Raw genomic sequence first — 20,153 nt, 5'->3', positions numbered from 1 at the left:
TGTTCGATACAAAACCTACACTGACTCAAAACCTTAACTCCTATCACAAAAAGACATTCATTGACATCTTTCTCACAGAAAGCATGAAAAAGGGAACAACTAAAAGAAACCAAATCTTCTCTAGAGAAGTGTTATGCCGATCGAGATCGAAATCATTTCTGTTCTGTTCCATCTTCTTGTCCGCCCCACAATCGCACGCGTTCTGCGGCTTGGACTGCCTGCAAATTCAGAATTCAGGAAGTCTAAAAGCTCAATTTAGTTTGCATCAAATCTATAAAAGGAACAATTATTTTTAGATTTCACCTCAGCCTTCCAATCTGTTTTCCAGATTATGAACAGCAGAACCAGGGTTTGGATTAAAGTCCCACAAAGCATACCGAACCAAATTCCCTGAGAACACAAGTCCAACTTTAGCACCATGTTTTACTTGAGATGCCGTGAAGACACTCTTTTGTTCTAGTTGGATCGGTTAGGCCCGATGATCTAACCATGTTGGTTAGGTTGGAGGGTTCCGATCGAGCTATGTCGATCGGTTTATTCAGGTGAGTTGGGAGAAGCTACTGGAGCCAAGTGAGTGAGAGACAAATTGGGTAGTCCAAACTGACTAAACGGTTATTTTGATTTGTGTTAGGCTTTAAACTCTGTCTAGTTGCGTAATGTTATCCTTTTCGACATCCGTATTGATAGTACCTGAACTCCCCAATGGAAAACATAACCCATGAGGAACCCGAGCGGGAGCCCGAAAATGTAGTAGCAAGCCAAGTTGATGTATGCGACAAGAGCTTGCCAACCACCTCCAACAGCCACACCTGCATTGTATCGAGCAACACGAAATTCACAAAATTCTACTCATAATTATGAAAAATTCATTAAAATAAATAAATAAATAAATAAATAAAATTTCACCTGAAATAACTGGCTGGATGCTGTTGAGAACCATAGTGATTCCTAGAAGATAAGCTATTTGGGCCACTGCCCTCTGCATGTCTATGTCATTTGTGAAGATCGCACTGAAGTGGTTGCGAGTGGCGAGTATGAGCACCATGCTTAGCAGCCCGATCGCAAGCGACTGGACCAGCACCACGATCACGGCGTACATGGTCGCTCGTGGTCGGCCCGACCCGAGTTCATTCGAGACTCGGATGCTGTGAAAGTGGTGCAATCAAAGTTAGTGATCCCTCTAAACATGATTCGTGACAATGGCTAGGTTATTCACTTATTTAATGATGAAAAAAAATTAAAACGATATACTTTCATGATTTTTTTTTAAAAAAAATCAAAATAGCATCTCATCTCTAATTTGATATGTGAAATACGTTCTTTATATTCTATTTATTTAGAGTAATTTTGCACCCGGGACTATGGTGTAACGATAGGATATCTAGGTTGTCTCTCATACACTAACGGTTCGAGCCCTAGTTATGACGAATTTATAATAATTTTTTCTCCAAATGGGGCACGTAACTAAAAGATGTTGGGCTCCTGGATTATCCGCTGCGAGCGCTTCCCGATTTACCCTGGTGGTCGATGAGAAACTTCCGTGGGGCCGGGCCAGTTACCCCAGGCTCGACGTTACCCAGTTTGGTTAATTATTTTTTTTATTTTATTAATATTTTACCCCTAGGCTATGATGCAACGGCAGGACATCCAGATTATCACCCAGGTACCAGCGACAAATGGGGCACACAACTAAAAAATGTTGGGCTCCTGGACTGCCTCTGCAAGCGTTTCCCGATTTATCCTGCTTACTGGTGAAAAATTTTTATGGGGCCGAGTCAGTCACCTCAGACTCGACGTTATCCAACTTGATTAATCATTTTTTACTTTAGAGTAATTTTTATTAAAACTACACCATTTTAAGTAATTTTAACTGAAATTAGATATCTTTGAGCAACTTGGATCAAAATTATGTCAGTTTTAAATAATTTTAACCAAAACTTCAAGATGGTACAATTTTGATTATAGTTATTCTAAAGTGATCTAATTTTAGTTACAATTATTCTAAAATAGTATAATTTTAATCAATATTACTCTAAATAGTACAATTTTGATCAAATACAGTGTGCCCTTAAAAAATTATAGCTTTGTCCAAAGCTTTTAATCAAAGTTACTCTAAAGTAGTGTAACTTTGATCAAATATACACATTGTAATCAAAATTACTCTTAAAAAACCATCTCGGTAGGTTTTGACTTTTTAATGCTTGTCGATTTGAAGTTTAAATCTGGAGATGATAGAAATTTGACTTGTTCAATAATATTCCTATTATATCAGCTATGATTTCATAAATGTTATAATTAATATCATAGTAGTTACAAATTATAACGGTTATAATACAAACTTGTCATGTTTATATAATTAACCGATTAATTTATGATTTAATATATATGACAGGAGATAAAAATCTTGGTCTTGATCTACAAGGAAGTAGTGGGGTATGACACTCTTTCAATATTTTTTTAAAAAAATAATCTTATGACTTGTACCCTATTCTATTAATGCTCTTTTAATAACTTTCTAAAAAAATAAGATTTTTTTTACACTGATCCTACCTGAGAGCGTCAATGATCAACTCACCGATGATTATACGTCGAGTTTGATTAAGTCATTGATCGCTTGACCATGTGGTTCTACAAAGTCTTTCGCTAAGTCCTGAGAGAGAATACCGAAGGAAACAAATTAGAATGACAAGAAAGGAGTTCTCTTGCGCAACCACTTTGACGCTCCAATAAATCCTCAGAGAAGGGGGAGTAGAAAGAAATACAGAATGACATTAGGGTTTGATGTGTTGTGTATATTCACCTTTTCTTGTGAGGATAGGTTACCTTTTATAGGGTCATGCTTATCTACCATGTTCTCCAAGTGTCTCTGGTTTCTCGTGGCTGTTACCATCCTTAAATAAATGAGCATAACCACCCATTTATTTCAGAGTAAATAGCCACATTTCCCACCTTCTTTATGGATAACAGCTATGTTATTCACGTTTTCAATAAATGATAATTCATTGCTTTGATTTTATAGCTATTGGAGGTATTTTGGCTTTGGCCATGAGTGTTCTAAATAGGGCCAAAGGGCTAAGGTCGATTGGATCTAGAGTTGGGAGTCGAGGTTGATTGGGACCATAGTCAGGAGTCGAGGGTGATTGAAATCAGAGTTGGGAGTCGAGGCTGATTGAGACCAGAGCGGGAGTCGAGGCTGATTGGAACCAGAGTCGGAAGTCATGGCTGATTGGAACTAGAGTCGGGAGTCGAGGCTAATTGAGACCAGAGTCGGGAGTTGAGGCTGATTGGGATTGGAGTACACTTACCGTTGACTTTTAATTGCCACTTTGACAAGACTATTGACTTCTTTGGCCACGTGATATCTCTTGATTACTCCTGTATCACTAATCTCTCCTCTAAATCTAGTAGAAGGAGGCGAGAGTCCAACTGACTTAATTAGTATGAAGTGGTAAGATATCTTTCTCTATCTTGATTTTGCTAACATGTGGTAAAGAGCAAATAATAGGTGTGACCTTTAACAAGATCTATGCTTTAATTGATGTCACGCATATTAAATGTAGGACCTGCTTTATCAGCTTTGACTTCTGAGCTCAAAAGGTGCTATTATTTTCGAGGTTATATCACATTAATGTAAGATGACTCCTAGCAGGAAAGATTGAATGCCTACCTCAGTGTAATAATTATTAGGAATTGTTGTGATCCATGTGCCTGATCAAATAGTCGATGATCCCCCTTCTTTCCAGATAGTCCTGATCCAATGATTCCAAACGAATGCATGAAGATATAAATTAGGTTACGAAGGCTATTGTCACATTGTGCAACCCTTGTTTGTGCATACACTGCTCTTCGTTGTCTTCTCTTTAAACTTCTTTCATTTTCTCCTTTAAGTAAATCACTTATCTTGTGTTGTTTTTTCTTCCTCGACTCTAGCCTCTTACTCTGTTTCCAGGGAATCAACCTCCCTCTTCAGTCGGTCCACCTTATACTTCACCTTGAGATTATTCGGCTTCCCCTGATATGTTTTTCCTTAAACGAAAGATTTTTGACTGCTTTGCAGCGGGGTCGTTCCTCAGGTTCTTCAGGCGTGTCAACTCCACTTGCGCTAGGTAGCTCTGGCTTTTAGAGAGGCCAGCTAGGTCTCCATCTCAATTATACATACACGTATTTCACGATGACCCTGCCATATTTTTAGGAATTTCCGGTTGAAGACCATTAGCTTTGACATATGTTCGGCCCTGGTCCTAATAAATTCCTCACCAAAACCCTGAGAGAGACCTTCTGCGGCCATCTCACCATCTTTCCACCTCGCTGCCATCGAGTTGAGCAGAGTAAGATCTAATTGGAACTCTCTTGAAACTGCCTATCCCTGAGGGGCTCTCTCATCGACTGGAGTGGTACTGTCACCCTGGGCAGAAAGATCAAGCCTAGCGGTTGCACCAACTTGAGGGGCTAGGAGATTGAGTCCCAATGGAGGACATGATGAGCTAGCCCCTAGGTCTCCTTATAGAAGGAGGAAAGTTGTGGTTGTGGCCTTAAGGGGAGTTGGATCAAGTGGATGCAAGGAACTAGCATTTGTTGGGTCATCTTCTATCTCTATAGGTGGAGTCGGGAGCTGGACAAGCAGAGGCGAAGGAATGACAAGGATAGAATTCTCGCACGGGAATTCTATGAGTTGGGGGGGGGGGGGGATCGAATCTTGGGCCCATGGTAGAGATGGTATGTGGCCAAACAACCAATGCCTTTTTTTGGTTATCTGTAAAGGGGCCCCGAAGTCCCCCAAGGGTATAGACCCATGCGCTTGCTAGTGTTTGAGGTGTCGTCTCCACCAAAGCTGGTGTTGATCCGGTGGAGTCTCCCTATTGGTTGTCTCCTCCTTGGTCGAGTTAGCGATTTCAATATCATGGACCTCTAATTCAGTGTCTGATAGTTTCATCGTCTGACCCCAAAAGACCTTCAACATGGTGGCAGCTGTAGAAACAAAGATAAACTTTCAATTAGAAATCAAAATTCTTAACAAAAAAAGGAGCATACCAGAAAGCCGAAAGGGAGTTAGAACAAGGCTTAGCCTAAACATGTAAATCAATCTCTCCTCAAGTAAAGAGCTGCTGTCAATTTTCAAGTCTTGCAGTTGCTCTTAGGCACAAAAGTAGCCTCACTCTAGGTAATGATCTTTTAAAATGAGAGGCGGGGGTAGTTCACGTTGCCAACAAGTCAGCCAAGATACAATACTCGGGGGTCGGACGAAAAAGAACTGTACCTTCAACCCCTTATGTGATGAAAGAAGGCCCTTGAGTAGGACGTGGCCAACTCGAGATGAGAAGAAGAATACTTCATTCTCCATTTTCTTTGGATAAAAGAAGCAATGTAAAAGTCGAGCAGATATAGGGATTCAGTATAAACGAAACAAGAAAACTACACCAGTTAAAATTCAAAATGAGTTTGGCCCCAACTAGGACAAGGGAATGAGAAAATATTGTGACACTGTGATTAAGAAAAGTAAGAATGGGGAAGCGTAATCCACTTAACAGATGACTTTGGAAGAAGGTCACACATCTTTAAGGAAGACGGTTAGGGCAATCGTTACCGTTGGGGGAGTATTAGACCATGATTGGCCGGAATCCCATAGGTGATTTATAATTGATCTAATGCATCACTGCTAAAGCTTGACTCCATGGACCTATACCAGGGAGTAGATGAAAACCCCACATCTATCACAGGGGCAATACCTTGTTATGCAGAAAAAGGGGATGACCAAAGGTAGACCGGTGAACGACAAATAGAAAGAAGATGAGTGACTTACTTAAAGACAAAAATCAGGAAACTTAAAGTGTAGAGAATGAAGAATGACGTATGCACCAATAAGGGTTGCACAATGTGATAATAACTTACGCAACTTAATTTATATCTTCATGCATTTGATTGGGACGGTTGGATCAAGACCATCTTGACAATAGGGGGACCATCAACTATTTGATCAGGCATATAGATCATGACGACTAATAATTATTACACTGAGGTAGACGTTCAATCTTCCCTGCTAAGGGTTACCTCACATTAATATAATATAACCTCAGAGACAAAAGCACCTTCTGAGCTCGGAAGTCAAAGCTGATAAAGCATGCCCCACATTTAATAGACGTGACTATAATTAAAGCATAAACCTTGTTAAAGGTTGCACCTAGGATTTACTTTTTGCTACATGTCAGAAAAATCAGGATAGAGAGATGTCCTGCCATATCACAATAGTTCAATCAGTCAGACTCTCATCTCCTTTGATTAAATTTAAACAGGTGATTAGTGATATAGGAGTAATCATGAGATGTCATGTGACGAATAAGTCAATAGTCTTGCCAAGATAATAGATAAAAGTCAACAGCATGTGTACTCTAATCTCAATCAGTCTCGACTCCTGACTCTGATCCTAATCAACTTTGATTCCCGAATCTAGTCTCAATTAGTCTCGACTCCCAACTCTGGTCCCAATCGACTTCGATTCATTGTCCCTATTTTGAACGCTGCCAGCTAAAGGTGTCCTTTAGAAGCTTCTACTCTATCAAATCGTCCTTTAGAAATTTTCACTCTGTCAAATCACAAAGAGTTACGTGCTCGTTTAAGGAAAGGTGTCAGGAACACTTTATGATCTACTTTTTCTTATAAAAGTTTTGGGAAATGTGCTAATACTTTGAGATGTATACATAACGCAAGTGACACTATAAAATGAGTCTCCATCTACGACCAAAGATATGTGATGCTTTATATTTATACAATCTCTTTGCTACAGTGCATTGGTACTACTTTCTTCTCTCGAATGGATTATTGATTTAGATGTCGGAAGGTCAAACTCTCTATGTTGCAACACAACATATAGCCTTTAAGTCAACAGCAGATGTTTATAGCTCACCGTCTTTATTGATTTTGGAGAGGATCATTCTCCTTTTCTGAGGACTTATTGGAACATCGGGATGGCTTCACACCGTTATTCTAATCTACTTCCTTTGGTTCCCTCTCTAAGCCTTAGCGAAAGACTTTGTAAAACCAGAGGGCCAAGCGATCAACGACTCGATCAACCTCTACACACAATCACCAATGAATTGACCATGGGCGCTCTCAGGAAGGGTCATTCACCATGTTTGATTACCTGATTGCAGCGTTCAATCCAATGAAGATCATGCCTTCCCAGCCATTGATGTTCATGCTGCGATAAATCGATAGGAATTTTTCAATCAATCGATCTCAATCTCACACTTTGAGGATCTTCTTCCTCCCCCTCCCAATCAAACAATTGAGCATGGAGTTTACCAGATCGAGATAGAGCCAACGGCGATCTCGGCGTTGTCCAGGTGGCCGGTGAGCACGGTGAGGATCATCATGTACCAGACCTCGAGGCAAAGCATCACGGCGGAGGCCAAGGACAACCGAACGAACGCCCAAATCTCCTTGAACGCCGCCGCCGACAACCCGGTCCACCCCGGGTTGCCGCCGCCCACCACGTACGCCACTTGCGACAGCGACACCACCCACGCCGAGATGTCGAAGGCTGCCGCGGCGCCGCCCAGGCCCCACCCGAACGCGAACAAGAACAGCGCCAGCAGGCCGACGTGGAGGAGGAGGGCCAGGAAGCTGATCCAGGCCAGCGCCGCCACTCTGCTCTGCGCCTGCAGGAACTTCTGCGTCGGGAAGTTGACGGCCAGCGCGAACATCTGCGGGATGATGCTCACGGTGAACTTCCCGGCGAGCTCCGCGATCTCCTCCTCCTGGCCGATGAGCTTCAGGATCGGGCCGGCGAAGACGTAGAGCGGGCACATGAGGACCGAAGACGAGAAGAGGATGATCCACGACCGCTGCATGTAGACGCCCAGCAGCTCCACCTGCCCGGCACCGAAGGCTTGCCCGCAGAGCGTCTCCAGCGCGCTCCCCATTCCGAGCTATGAGAAATCGACGGCAAACTTCTCCGGTGATCGATGATTTGATCTTGGAAAAACAATCGATCAATGGCGAAATTATATTTCCGCTTACGAGAAGGCCGAAGGAGAAGGTGGAGACGACGTTGAGGGCGACGGCGACGGCGGAGAGCTCGAGGTTTCCGATGTGCCCGACGAAGATCTGCGTGGAGGAGTTGAACCCGAAAAGGCACATGACGTTGAACGTGATCGGAGCTCCGACGGACCAGAGCTTGTTGGATTCTGCCAAGAACAGGTCCCATGCGGCCTGAGGAGACTTCACCGGAGGGTAGTCTTCCACATGATGCGCGACTTCCTTCTCCTCCTCGTTTGCCAGCGCCGCCGCCTCCTCGTCGAACAACCCCGGGCGATTTCTCGCCGTCAGTTCTACGTCCATGTCGGTGACGATGATTCGGTGACCGCCCTCTTCTCTCTGTTCTATTGGAGATTTTTTTTTCTTCCAAAAATGGATGCTCGTCGTCTCGTATTTGTTGATCTGTCCTGGCTCCTCAGCTCTCGGACGATGGAGAGCAAAGGGCGGAAGCAAGAAAGTCCTCTCCGATCATCGAGGATTCTCACTCATATTGAAAATTGGCGATTTTAATGCTATAAATTATTCCAGAGAAATACTCTTTGATGTAATTTTTGTCTTTTACACGAGAATCGAGCGTTTCAAATCGAAATTTGATTCGAAGATTTTCGATTTTAGTATCGTTTGCTGTTCTTATTGGGCTGCAGGCGGCGGCGGCGGCCTAGCCTCTGCCTCCACCACCGAGAGGAGGAAATCGAACACGTCGGTGCGGGCGACGGCTGCGGCGACGTCCTCCTTCAGCAGCGTTCGGCGCTTGCCCCGCAGCGCCGCCTCCCAGCCGCGCCGGGCGAGCTCCTGGATCAGCATCTCGCAGGCCTTGGAGAACACCACTGGAGCCTCGCCGGAGATCATCCGCGGCGACGCCTCCCCTGCCGCTGTGCTGTTCCGCTTCATGATCCGCTTGATCCTGGCCAGCGGCAGCGCGTGCGGCCCCGTCCGGCCCGAGATGCCACCCACCAGAATCGACGAGTACCTCCCCGCCTGCCTCATTTTCAACTAATTTAACTAACTACTACTCCTCCTCCTCCTCCTCCTCCTCCATCGGAAGAGAGTTTATATATTTGCGTTTACTTGCATAGGTAAAGCAACATGCTTACGTGCCGCCATGCCGGCGAACACTTGACGGCCGGCATGGAATCTAGAGAGATTTAATAATAAGGGAAGTGCCATTTTTAGAACGTCCCCAAAATTTATCAGATTTTTCAAAATACTTCATTAGATTTTATTATGAAAATGCCTGTATTTAAAATACGACAAAAATCAAAAAGCACCCACCTTATAAAATGACCCTCATATTATTATTTTCTACCTACGTATTAAATCCATAAGATAAGTTCATAAATAATTTCATAGCTACTGTAACATTAATAATGTGGTTGAACAAAATATATTTATATTGTAACACTTATGAAATATGAATGTTAAATTCATATTGTAACCATTATGATTTTATAATTGTAAATGCGAATTATAGCATTTAGAAAATTATAATTGCTATAATATAAATATTGTTGAACAGATCAAGCATGCTTGATTGGTTCAAAGTTTAAATTTAAAACTTAAAATTGACCTATCAAAAATTAAAATTGCTTCAACACGGTACTTGAGAGCAATGTGTAATTTTACAAGGGAACGGATGGAGTGGGATGCCTCTTTGGTAAACAAATAAAAGATAGATATTGGGTAATGATGCAGCAAGTGTTTGTCTTCTCAATTTCTCAGGATTTTCAGGATCCAGAGTCCTAATTTCAATGAAGTAAGTGATAAATTTTCCTAAAATCGGACACATAGATTGAAAGAAAAAACACTCCTTGATTTTTACCCTTTAAAATAAAAAAAAGATAAAAATATCAAAGGGATTTAAATTAATAAAATATTAGGGAGCACGTCGAAAAATGTGAAACCTTTCTGTGTATTTTGATAATTTCCATATAATAATAATTCAAGGATGATGTTTAAGTGTTTATTTAATTGGTTATAATAATCGGAGGAAATTCCGTGTGCAATTTCGCCTCTTTGCTTTAAGATTCGTGCGGGCGTTTTACTATATATTTTTGGCTTGTTTGTTTATTTGTTTCCACTTAGATGGGAATGAAGCGTCCACGTGGCTTAACGAGAGAGACGCATTATTTTTGATAGGCTAATTTTTAAAATAAAACAATATACGCAAATTCTCTTAATTAAATTTCTGATCAAACTCAAACAACTCTTAAAATAATAAATAAATTTAAAAATATATAAGTTTCAAACACTCTAAATTAAAGTGAAATAAACTAGGAGTCAAATTGGGCATGGTATAATTCGGGCTGGATACCGCTTACAAAATCCGACCCGTTACGTATCCTGTGAATCATGGTTCATGGAGATCTCGTCTCCCGATCCTTCTATTCTCTCTCTCCCTCTCTCTCTCTCTCTCGTTCCGGTGGAGGCAGCGATCAAGGAACGTCAGCTTACGGCGGCGAGGGTGATCATTCTTCTCTTTTTAATCCTTCTACAAGTATTCAATTCTCATCGATCGGTCGGTTCGAGACGAGCTCACTGAAAAGTTAGGCGATATGCAATCTCTCGACAAAACTAGGTTTAACGCAGTGTTATCGATCTGTGTGCAATTTGGATCAAAATATGCTTATTTGTCAAATTCTGGGGAATAATTGTCCATTTGGATTACTAGTCTTTGGAGAGATTCTTTTTTTTTTTTCCGTGTTTCAGGAATAGCATTGACATCTGATGCATAGGGTCTTTCTGACATCGTATTTTGGTAGGAATTGCTTGGATATCTATGGAAGATGCTCGATGGACGATTTGGCTGATCCCTAGATAGAAACTTGAAATTTGACATGAAATTCAACACTGTTGTATTTGTTTAATGATGAGCGTATAACATTCGGGTTGGGGTTGTTTATTTGTTTTGCATTCCACATCGATAGGTTTATTTGATGTTGAAGATTATCCTGAGTTTTTTTTTGTACTAGTAGAGAGTTCCAAACATTTCCTGATAGTTAACCAGAAGTATTTTTCATCTAGCCATTTAGTTTTCTTGGTTTTTAATATCATTTCCTCTGTTTTTAACCTAACAGGTGCTTCTAAAGTTCTTCATAATGGCTGGGAGAGCTCAGATCCGGACAAATAATTCAGCCCTCATAGCTATGATAGCTGATGAGGTACACATTCTGATCAATGTGCTGTGTTTAATTTGTCAAATCTCTTCATGCTTTTAGATAAATATTGAAAACAAGTAGGAAAGAGAAGGTGATTGTGATATACCTCATAACTTCCAAAATGGAGAGTTATACAAAGAATTGGAAGCCATTAGTACCTGAGAAAGTGTTTAGAGGTGCATTTCTCTGATTTTGAGCGCATTTAGCTTGTAATACTTCAAAGTGAGTGGAGAAGTTATCTGTCCTTGATAGATAATGCTCGATTTGTATATTTGAAATTGAAAACAATATACAATATACAAAATTTTTATATTCTTATAAGAAAATTCCTTAAGGATGAGTTACACAGATGAAATTATATAATCTCACCCTTTTTACTTATGTTGAGCATTAAAATTCTATTTCCAAGTTACTTGTGTTGTTCAGATTCTAGTGAAAATCTTTCTTGCTATTGGAGGTCCTTTTCAGTAGCTTTTATTGTCCAGTTGTTAGCTTCTGTGCTCATCCTATTAGAATGTATAAAACAATCGAACACATTCAGTTTATTTTCGAGATGGTACTTTTAGTATTTTTTATAGCTACCTTTAATGTTGAATTCTGATTTTCATATAAGGATAAAATTTTGTTACATATTCTACCACTGATATGGACCCCATCTAGTGGGATGAAGCTTGGAAATATGTTTTAGTTGTTGTTGTATTCTACCACTGCTATGCATCTCGCACATTGGTTCATTTCTACAAATATGCCGTAGTTATTCTTTTTGTTAAGGTATACATGCCAGGGCATAAGACAAGTATTTTCATCATATCGAGGCAGTTAATGTTCCATTCAATCACATTCTTTTTCTTGCATGTGATCATAGCTTGTTTTTTTTTATTAGAAACATAATTGGTAAATGTTAAGGGATTGAACTGGAAAGCTCTTGAAATAGCAGTTTGTTTTCTCATGTGCCACACTTACATGTTAGCTCATGTGATAAGATTAAAGCCTTGTTCAACTAATGAAGTTTTAGTGTAATTTGATGTGCACTTCTGCATATCATCTTTTAACCTTAAAAAAATCTAAGCTTTTAAGTTTTGATCAAATGCACAACTAATTTAGATTTGAGAAAGTTGCATTTGTTTCAAGCCTGCAAAAAGAGTACGATCTCTTGTTTTTTCTTTCCATCCAGTCTGACATGTTGCTAATCTACTGATAATCATTTTGCTAATTGTTCATGGTATTATATCATTCTACACATTCTGCAAATTCAGAACTAAATGGATCTTATTTGATGTTGTGATGTTAGGATACTGTCACTGGTTTTTTGTTGGCTGGTGTTGGGAATGTTGATATTCGGCGAAAGGCAAATTACCTGATTGTGGACTCAAGTATGTTTGTGGATTCAAATTCTTCTTCTTCCATGTTTTTCTGCTGTTCCAATACAACCCTTCAAATGCTGGAATTTCACTTTAGCCTTACTATGCTATGAATATGATAAATTGATAAAATTTACATGAAACCTATAATGATTGCCATTACTCTCTCTGGAAAATAATTGGAGAACTAGATTACCCAATCATTCAATTATTCCAATTGCTTCTACTGAAACTCATGATCTGTAGAAAATTGTATCAGTTAGACGATCAAAGAATGTCGTCATATTTAACTGGTTTGTGATATATGTTTTGATGATTTTCCTCTACTAATTGATTATGAGTAATTTACCGATATACATATGTTTGTGCGACAAAATTGAAATCTTCCTTTCTATTAGATTGAACATTTTTAGGTTTCCTTCAACATTTACAAAAGAGTGAGGGCTTTCTATCAAATGTAGAACAGCTGCAATATATCCCTTGCAGACTTGCAGCTGGCAGCAAGTGTTTGAGAACGTTAGACCTAAAAACACTGGAAAAATTTTGTTCATTATTTTCCCTTCCTAATCAAACTCTAGTTGTCCCTTTTTTCCCCTTTTCTCTTGTTAAGTAAAAGAACTACTCTTTTGTTAGTCATCATTCAAATTTCATGTGAATTTCTTTGCTCTTTTGTAAATAATAATGTTGCATTTGATTGATTTGATCCAGAAACAACTGTCAAGGCTATAGAAGATGCATTTAAAGAATTCACCTCAAGGGAGGACATTGCTGTTGTTTTGATCAGCCAATATGTAAGTTGTCTATGTTTTTTTTTTGTTTGTCGGTTCCTCTGCTCAAGTGCATTATGTCGTATTGAATTATCTCGTCCTGACCAATATATTATTGTGTGTATTCCATGAAAATCAAAGTATTATTCAACAAATAATGAAAATTAATCATTTAAATGAAACTACTAACGTGCTGTAACTGTTCTTTATGTTTGTTTCAGTTTTTCCTTTCTATTTCATCCTTGTTCTGTTTTATTTAAAAGTGGGATTTTTCATGTTTCTCAATCAGAAACTAAATTTTTTCAGTTTTGTGCTCTTGTTTAATGCAATCTCCCCTCTTGTCGCAAGGTCGATTTGATTTGATCCGAATTTTACTCTCTTTCAGATTGCAAATATGATCCGCTTCCTAGTTGACAGCTACAACAAACCCGTGCCCGCCATTTTGGAGATTCCATCGAAAGATCATCCATACGACCCTGCTCATGATTCTGTTCTTTCTCGTGTGCGGTATCTTTTCTCCGCCGAATCAGTAGCCTCAGGAAGACGATGAATCCTTTCTGGTTCTCATGCCACCAACCATTCTATGACTTTCGTGTTTTGCTATCGTTGTTCTTTCCTCTATAAATTCTGAATCTTTTCGACTATAATAATCTTCCATTGTTTGGAGGAACAAATTATCTTGATCTGGTGAAGCATTGTCCTTGTTATATCTGTTTCTTCTGTTATCACACATATCGTGGCTGTTTTTAGGTATTTTTTCGACTTGGCTGCTAGTTTGCTTACCCGAGTTTTGAAACAATTTTTTCTACTTGATAGTTATCAAATTTTTTCCACTTAATATATCGTCGGAAAAGGGTTCCCACAGGTTGATACAGTGTTTGTTCTAATAAATCTTGAGTTAATTTTGAATCCGTGTAAAATGATTCGTTGGATATGTAGAGTAAAATGTTCTTTTATGATTTATCTATTTATATTTTATCTTAGGGTCGATGATATTAAATCGTTTGGGATATATGATAAACTTGTAAAATCTAAAATTAGATTTGAAAGCTGTATAAAATGGTTAGATTTATGTGTACCTAAAGTTTACTAGGAAAATTTCTTACTAATTTAATTGTTAGGATGATAACCTCGAACGCACGGCCAAACCTGGTAACCGTGGTTACGTTGTTTCTGGAATCTTCGTCCAGCGCCGTGTGGGGCCCGCAAAGAGCTGGTGGCTATGTATGGCCAAACTGCTTTAAGATTCGTGAGGGCGGCGGACTCGTGACGACGGGGATCTCCTCGAATACCTACCCCCATTCGCATCGCCTTTCTCCTTCAAATCCATCCATTCCCAATTCATCGCATCCTCATCCTCCTCCGCCGCCGCCGCCCTCGATGTCTTCCGCCGGTGGCCATGGAAGTGGGGCCGCCGCCTCCGAATACCAGAACTACTTCTGCCACCGGTGCCAGCGCACTGTCTCCCTACCCGCCGCAGCCTTCGAGATCGTCTGCCCCGTCTGCCACGATGACTTCCTCGAAGAGGTTGAGCCCCCCATCCCTAGTCCCAGCCCTAATAGCTTCTCTAATTCTACCTCTGGCAATCCTGTTATCGTTCAACCCTTTGCTTCCCCGTTCTTCTCCTCCTCTTCCCCCGCCCCCGCTAGCTTCGACCTCAGGCAACCCAGTGGCCTTGCCGATCTCCTCGGCCCTGAAATATTCGTCTCCCGCTCTGGACCTGGTGCCCCCACTAGTGCTACTGGCGAGGTTCCCTTCAATCCGATGGTCTTCTTGCAGGATTACCTCCAGCAATTTGCGTCTGGAGGTGCCAATATCCAGGTCGTGATTGGGGGCGGACCTGGCGGTGGAATTGGGAACATCGGTGATTACTTTATCGGCTCTGGCCTTGAGCAGCTTATCCAGCACCTTACTGAGAATGATCCCAATCGTTACGGAACCCCTCCTGCGGCCAAGACTGCCGTTGCAAACCTTCCGGACATCAAAATTAGTAGAGAGTTGCTTGCCTCTGATGAAGCGAAGTGCTCTGTCTGCATGGACACTTTTGAGATGGGAATCGAGGCCAAGAAGATGCCTTGCAAGCATATCTTTCACAAAGACTGCATCTTGCCATGGCTCGAATTGCACAATTCCTGCCCAGTTTGTCGTTATGAACTTCCGACTGATGATCTAGACTATGAGCAACGTAGGGGGGCACCAGTGGTCCCTTCAGCGCAGGCAACTGCTGGAACAAGGGATTCTGGTAGTGTTTCTGGGGCAACTGCTGGAGCTTTCATTGAAGGAGATTCTGCTAACCCTAGAATGACTGAGAGAAGGTTTAGAATTTCACTGCCGTGGCCTTTTAGAATGTTTGAGACACAAGCAGAAGGTAGCAATGCTGATGGTCGAGGAAATGATGGGAACAATGGCTCCAATGCACAGTCTGGTCGGCAAGAAGATGGACGCTAAGAATTTCATCAAAAGATTTCAATCCAGGTGGCATGAAGGTACACTTTCTGGAATTGTTATGTTTATGTTATTCTTTAGTTTCTATGTCAAGTTGTCAACTATTTGGTTTTCTCTAAATATCTGTTTCTTTTCTTTCATTCCAATCCTATTCAGAGCTTTGAATCATGAAGCAATCTGTTAGCTGCACTTTAGGCCAGATCTATGTGCGATGATTCCGTCCCTTTGATGTTGTTCTTTATTAATCAAGCTCCTAAGTTCCTTCATGCTCTGGTGTTTTGGTGCTTCTTACATTTTAATTGGATTAATGCTGATAATAATTTGTTTGTCGACTATATGGCTCTTTGTGAAACTTTGCTATTTTGAAATGTGGAACTGTTGGAATCAAATGTCTAATTTGTTTGTTAAAATGTTCAAGAGGGTGGGTGGATGAGCACTTTCTTTGGTGGTGGGGGTGGATTGTTCATGTTAAGTACACGAACCAGATTAGACAGTGTCAAGCACACCTTCTGAAATGGTGTGGAAAATAATAACTTTTTACTCTTCTTATAATATAAATCCATCTTGGATTTTTTTACATTGTCATTTAACCCTAAATAATATGTGTTCTTTTCACTACTGTTATCATCCTTTTTTTTTTCCAGAAGAGGATCCTTGCCGCAATGGTAAAATTGTTGCTTCATGACCAAAAGGTCATGAGTTCAAATCCTGGAAACAACCTTTTGCAAAAAGCATGGTAAGACTGTGTACAATCGATCCTTCCCCGGGACCCCGCATAGCGGGAGCTTCATGCACCGGGCTGTCCCTTTTTTTTTTTATCATCCTTTTTTCAGTACTATTGCCAACTTATTTTATAGGAACCCTTGATATTTTTTTGAGGGGGGAAGTGAACCTCACATCGGCTTGGAACTATTCAATTTAGGCCAACAGTTGAGCACACTCCGAACGAGAGAGAAGCTTGCTCTTGATATTGAGGAAGAAGAGTAAATAGGTCTTTGATAGACATTGGGCCTCACTTGTACAACTAGGAGGAGAAACTTCCTGCCGTAGGAGGTTGACATTCTCCCAGCCAACAATTGATTGAAATTTGTTCTCTGATGGAGGATCCTTTAGCATTATGGCAAGGAAAAGAGCATCAACACTAAGAGATCCATTGGAGAAGATGACGATGACGGCAAAGAGGAGTGGGAGGAGGTTTAGTTGGACTGCTGGAGATTGTTGTTTTGTGTATGGAATTTATTGAGTTGGGCACGACACCAGGTGGCCTAGTGATGCACTCAGCTTGATTGGGTAGAGAGGGAGCAGCAACATCGAAAGGGCTTTGAGGAGTTGTTGAAACTGTAAGGTTTTCTTGAAGGAGAAACTTCAACGAGGGAAGCATCTCTCTTTTTTGGCGAAGGCCATAGCAATACCCTTGTGGAGCCATAGTAGGGAATGATCTTACAATGAATTGCTTCTAGCTTGGAGTTGGACAGTAGTGTGGAAAAGATTTTCTTTTTGGAAGGAAGATGATTTGTTGAGAATTGAGATGGAGGGAGAGGTGTAGATGTGGAGGGAAATTCACATCATTGCATCAATCTTGCAGATGCATCCTCCCTTTTTAAGGGATTGAAAAGGAAGGAAATTAAGGAAGGAAATTGGAAATCCAAATTCTAGATTTGTGTACTCTTATACTAAGTTGAGAGATGAAAATATATTATCTGATTGAGGAGATATAAAATATATCCATATAATTATATAATATAATACTACAATTATTAAATAGCCCATTTGAGTACATTTTAGCACTTGCCTCCTTTATGTCTAATAGGAAGAACCCTAGAATGTAGTTAATAAAAATGCAGTAGGCTACTATCTGTAGTTGAAAGAGGTACAAGGTGAGTCAAGTATACATTGAGTTGGGTTCCTAACTGCCATTAATACTGTTGAAATACAGTAATGACAGATTTCTATATTAACTAGCATGTTTGAAGGTAGTTCTATAATGACAGATTTCTATATTAACTAGCATGTTTGAAGGTAGTGCAATCCAAGTATTGCGGTTGCAGCCCCTCTTCCTCCTATCCCTTCTCTCTCTTTCCTTCTTGTACCTCGTTCCGCTGCTCCTTCCTATGCCTTCTTTTCGTTCTTCATTCACCTTGTCCTTTCTCTTTCATTGTTTCTTGCACTAATATGTATTCTTTTGCTGTGAGTTGAGAGAGGAGGATGGATCACTTTGTGCATTGTTATTGGATGGACTACTTTGTGGGTTGTCTTTGTGATCATACAATGGTGGACCATGTTGCCTTCTTTCCCATGGATCAAGCCCCACAAACTCACCTAAATGGCTTAGAGAAGTGCTTAAGGTGGGTCTTGAATCTCAGTACATCTAATGTATTGTGGTTGGGTGGTTTTCCTCATTGGATTTAATTAAAGCATGTCCCCATGGTTGGAGGAGTGCACTAAGACTTTAAGCCTTGGTTATTCTTTTATTGATATCATCGATGGTTGGTACATAATCTTTTATGCAATTCTTTAGCACTGGTGATCAATATCTAACTTAATACTCATTTTTTCACTACATTTATAATATTTTCTTTGATTTGCCTTCTCACATCTTTCACTTTATTCCATTCAACTCCTTTACTGAATTGCCTTTGAATATGTCCATATCATTATATTCTATTTTTTTCTTCTAATTTGTCATTTATTAGAGTTACAGTTTTGCTCTTAGATTTTTTTTTTTCAAAATTTTTTGCTTTGTAGTAACTCTACATATTCCACCTAGCATTCTTATCTATAATTTATCAAGTTAGATGTGCATTTGCAGACTCTGTTCAGTGTTGATTGAATATCGTAACGATCTGAGTCCATTGGCTTTAGGAACTTTGATAAATTGCCACACGTCCCCTCGGATGGGTCTAGTGACTAGCGCATGAGTTGTTACCACAATGAAGTATGGGGTTCGAATATCGGCAAAGTCGAGGTAAATGTTTCCCTTATGCGCTAGTCACTATTCCAAAGGCTAGTAGCCGCTCGTGATTTACCTCCTCCGTGTTGACCCTGAGACGGGTTGGCGGGGGTGCTAGGGACAAGCGTATTCGTCTTTTTTGCCACAATCTGATAAATTGCCACACACAACTATTTTACTAGCATATGAATGCGCTTTGGATTCTTCGTTCCTTTGTATTTTTCCTTTCTTTTCTTTTCTTCCTCACCGTGCCCTCAAGTTAAGGAGCCGGTAACAGTGATGGGCATAACAAATCCAATTTGTCCAATCATCCATCATTGTGGACTTAGTAAAAATATGGATGTTGCCGACATTTGACACCTTGTTCACTATATATTGATGATCTGGCAGTCCATAGTTTTCATTGTTTGGGGGAGTCAACTTTCATGGATGTCATCAATATCAATTAGCACAGATTTGAAATGCAATGGAGAACCAGCAAAATTAGAGTTCTAATTCATTTGATCAAATCGATTACATCATCTCGTCCTATTTTTGAAAGAATTATGGCCTTTAACTCCTTTTTAAGTGAATTGCCGTCTTCTAACATCATCCTGTCTTTTCCTGCTTGTAGAGGATCAAACTCTGAAGCTTTGTTGTCCAAGTAACAGTTCAATATTCATAATTGTTGTTGTCCAACATGAGTATTCTGGTTATAGTTACACTGGCAATCAAAACTTTGTTTGTAATTTGTATAATTTTATGAATGAATGCTGTGCTATTTTTGGATTATAACTGTTATATTCATCAATAAAATTTTCTCGTTTTCACCTTCGTGAAGGTTAAATAAATATAAATGAGAAAATAATAGAGGATAAAGTTTAATGACATAGGAGAGAATCCATATAATCAACTTCGTTAGATAGAAGCTTAGTTATTGTTGCTTTAACCTTAATACAATATTTTTCCCGCATTACGTTCTTCATGTTTGTGCCTGGACCTGTTTATAATGGATTCGTGCATTCCTCAGAACTTCTATCAAGTTTTAGATTTTTGCAGGTATTGGTTGTGCTCTTTAATTTTCGTTTTAGGAGGTGAAATGATGGTGCCTTCAAGTTTCTCCACTGAGGGATATCGAAATTGCATATGGTAAATAATACTACTAGCTTTAATCCATGTTTACGATAAAATAAGATTGTCTAAAATTTTCACTTTTGAAATACATCTTGTTCTGGCTCTGGTATTCTATCAAGTAGAGTGATTTGCCTCTCTAATGAAAATTTTCAGTTGGGAGCTTTGACGATCCATACTGCTATATTTATTTTCCATTGAATAACCTTTTAGATTTCTCAGTATAAATTTACAATATATTTATTAAAAAAATAATTGATTGCAATTAATTATTTTTTTTCTTTTGAAAGTAAATGTAAGTGTGATGAAGGATGGATATCGATTTTGTAAG

General features: G+C 39.9%; 4 protein-coding genes across 7 annotated transcripts; 2 read left to right on the top strand and 2 right to left on the bottom strand.

The window, feature by feature from the left end:
- Window positions 1–4: 4 nt before the first annotated feature.
- Window positions 5–8,464, bottom strand: LOC122015946 (protein DETOXIFICATION 35-like). Its single transcript, XM_042573057.1, has 7 exons — window positions 8,017–8,464; window positions 7,300–7,925; window positions 7,139–7,195; window positions 907–1,145; window positions 691–809; window positions 304–390; window positions 5–218 (listed from the first exon to the last, which is right to left on the bottom strand). The coding sequence occupies exons 1-7, from the start codon at window positions 8,335–8,337 to the stop codon at window positions 153–155; spliced, it is 1,515 nt and encodes a 504-aa protein (XP_042428991.1). The 5' UTR covers window positions 8,338–8,464; the 3' UTR covers window positions 5–152.
- Window positions 8,465–8,559: 95 nt separating this feature from the next.
- On the bottom strand, window positions 8,560–9,137 carry LOC122015945 (nuclear transcription factor Y subunit C-6-like). The gene has a single exon (XM_042573056.1). The coding sequence runs from the start codon at window positions 9,019–9,021 to the stop codon at window positions 8,665–8,667; it is 357 nt and encodes a 118-aa protein (XP_042428990.1). The 5' UTR covers window positions 9,022–9,137; the 3' UTR covers window positions 8,560–8,664.
- Window positions 9,138–10,373: 1,236 nt separating this feature from the next.
- Window positions 10,374–14,090, top strand: LOC122017855 (V-type proton ATPase subunit F-like). The gene is made up of 5 exons (XM_042575562.1): window positions 10,374–10,495; window positions 11,109–11,192; window positions 12,481–12,562; window positions 13,259–13,341; window positions 13,703–14,090. The coding sequence occupies exons 1-5, from the start codon at window positions 10,391–10,393 to the stop codon at window positions 13,865–13,867; spliced, it is 519 nt and encodes a 172-aa protein (XP_042431496.1). The 5' UTR covers window positions 10,374–10,390; the 3' UTR covers window positions 13,868–14,090.
- Window positions 14,091–14,554: 464 nt separating this feature from the next.
- Window positions 14,555–19,996, top strand: LOC122014891 (E3 ubiquitin-protein ligase RING1-like). Of its 4 annotated transcripts, none has more exons than XM_042571393.1 (2): window positions 14,555–15,803; window positions 19,741–19,996. In XM_042571393.1, exon 1 carries the CDS (start codon window positions 14,698–14,700, stop codon window positions 15,763–15,765), a length of 1,068 nt encoding a protein of 355 aa, XP_042427327.1. In that variant the 5' UTR covers window positions 14,555–14,697; the 3' UTR covers window positions 15,766–15,803; window positions 19,741–19,996. The 4 variants fall into 4 exon arrangements, with proteins under 4 accessions (XP_042427327.1, XP_042427328.1, XP_042427324.1 ...); XM_042571394.1 differs by lacking the exon at window positions 19,741–19,996 and adding an exon at window positions 19,326–19,483; XM_042571390.1 differs by having other exon boundaries at window positions 14,556–15,803; window positions 19,751–19,996.
- Window positions 19,997–20,153: the final 157 nt, after the last annotated feature.

Source organism: Zingiber officinale, chromosome 8B (assembly GCF_018446385.1).
Source record: "Zingiber officinale cultivar Zhangliang chromosome 8B, Zo_v1.1, whole genome shotgun sequence".
Taxonomy (NCBI): Eukaryota; Viridiplantae; Streptophyta; class Magnoliopsida; order Zingiberales; family Zingiberaceae; genus Zingiber; species Zingiber officinale.
This window is presented reverse-complemented; position numbering and strand designations above follow the sequence as displayed.

What these genes read in the sequence shown, in the direction of transcription:
- LOC122017855 (XM_042575562.1), top strand. Translation starts at nt 10,391, where the DNA reads ATGGAGATCTCGTCTCCCGATCCTTCTATTCTCTCTCTCCCTCTCTCT. An exon ending in TTACCTGATTGTGGACTCAA is followed by an intron (nt 12,563 to 13,258) that starts GTATGTTTGTGG and finishes GATTTGATCCAG; the next exon opens with AAACAACTGTCAAGGCTATA. An exon ending in TTGTTTTGATCAGCCAATAT is followed by an intron (nt 13,342 to 13,702) that starts GTAAGTTGTCTA and finishes ACTCTCTTTCAG; the next exon opens with ATTGCAAATATGATCCGCTT.
- LOC122015946 (XM_042573057.1), bottom strand. Translation starts at nt 8,337, where the DNA reads ATGGACGTAGAACTGACGGCGAGAAATCGCCCGGGGTTGTTCGACGAG. An exon ending in CATCCAGCCAGTTATTTCAG is followed by an intron (nt 810 to 906) that starts GTGAAATTTTAT and finishes GATACAATGCAG; the next exon opens with GTGTGGCTGTTGGAGGTGGT. An exon ending in TTTTCCATTGGGGAGTTCAG is followed by an intron (nt 391 to 690) that starts GTACTATCAATA and finishes TTGTGTTCTCAG; the next exon opens with GGAATTTGGTTCGGTATGCT.
- LOC122014891 (XM_042571393.1), top strand. Translation starts at nt 14,698, where the DNA reads ATGTCTTCCGCCGGTGGCCATGGAAGTGGGGCCGCCGCCTCCGAATAC.
- LOC122015945 (XM_042573056.1), bottom strand. Translation starts at nt 9,021, where the DNA reads ATGAGGCAGGCGGGGAGGTACTCGTCGATTCTGGTGGGTGGCATCTCG.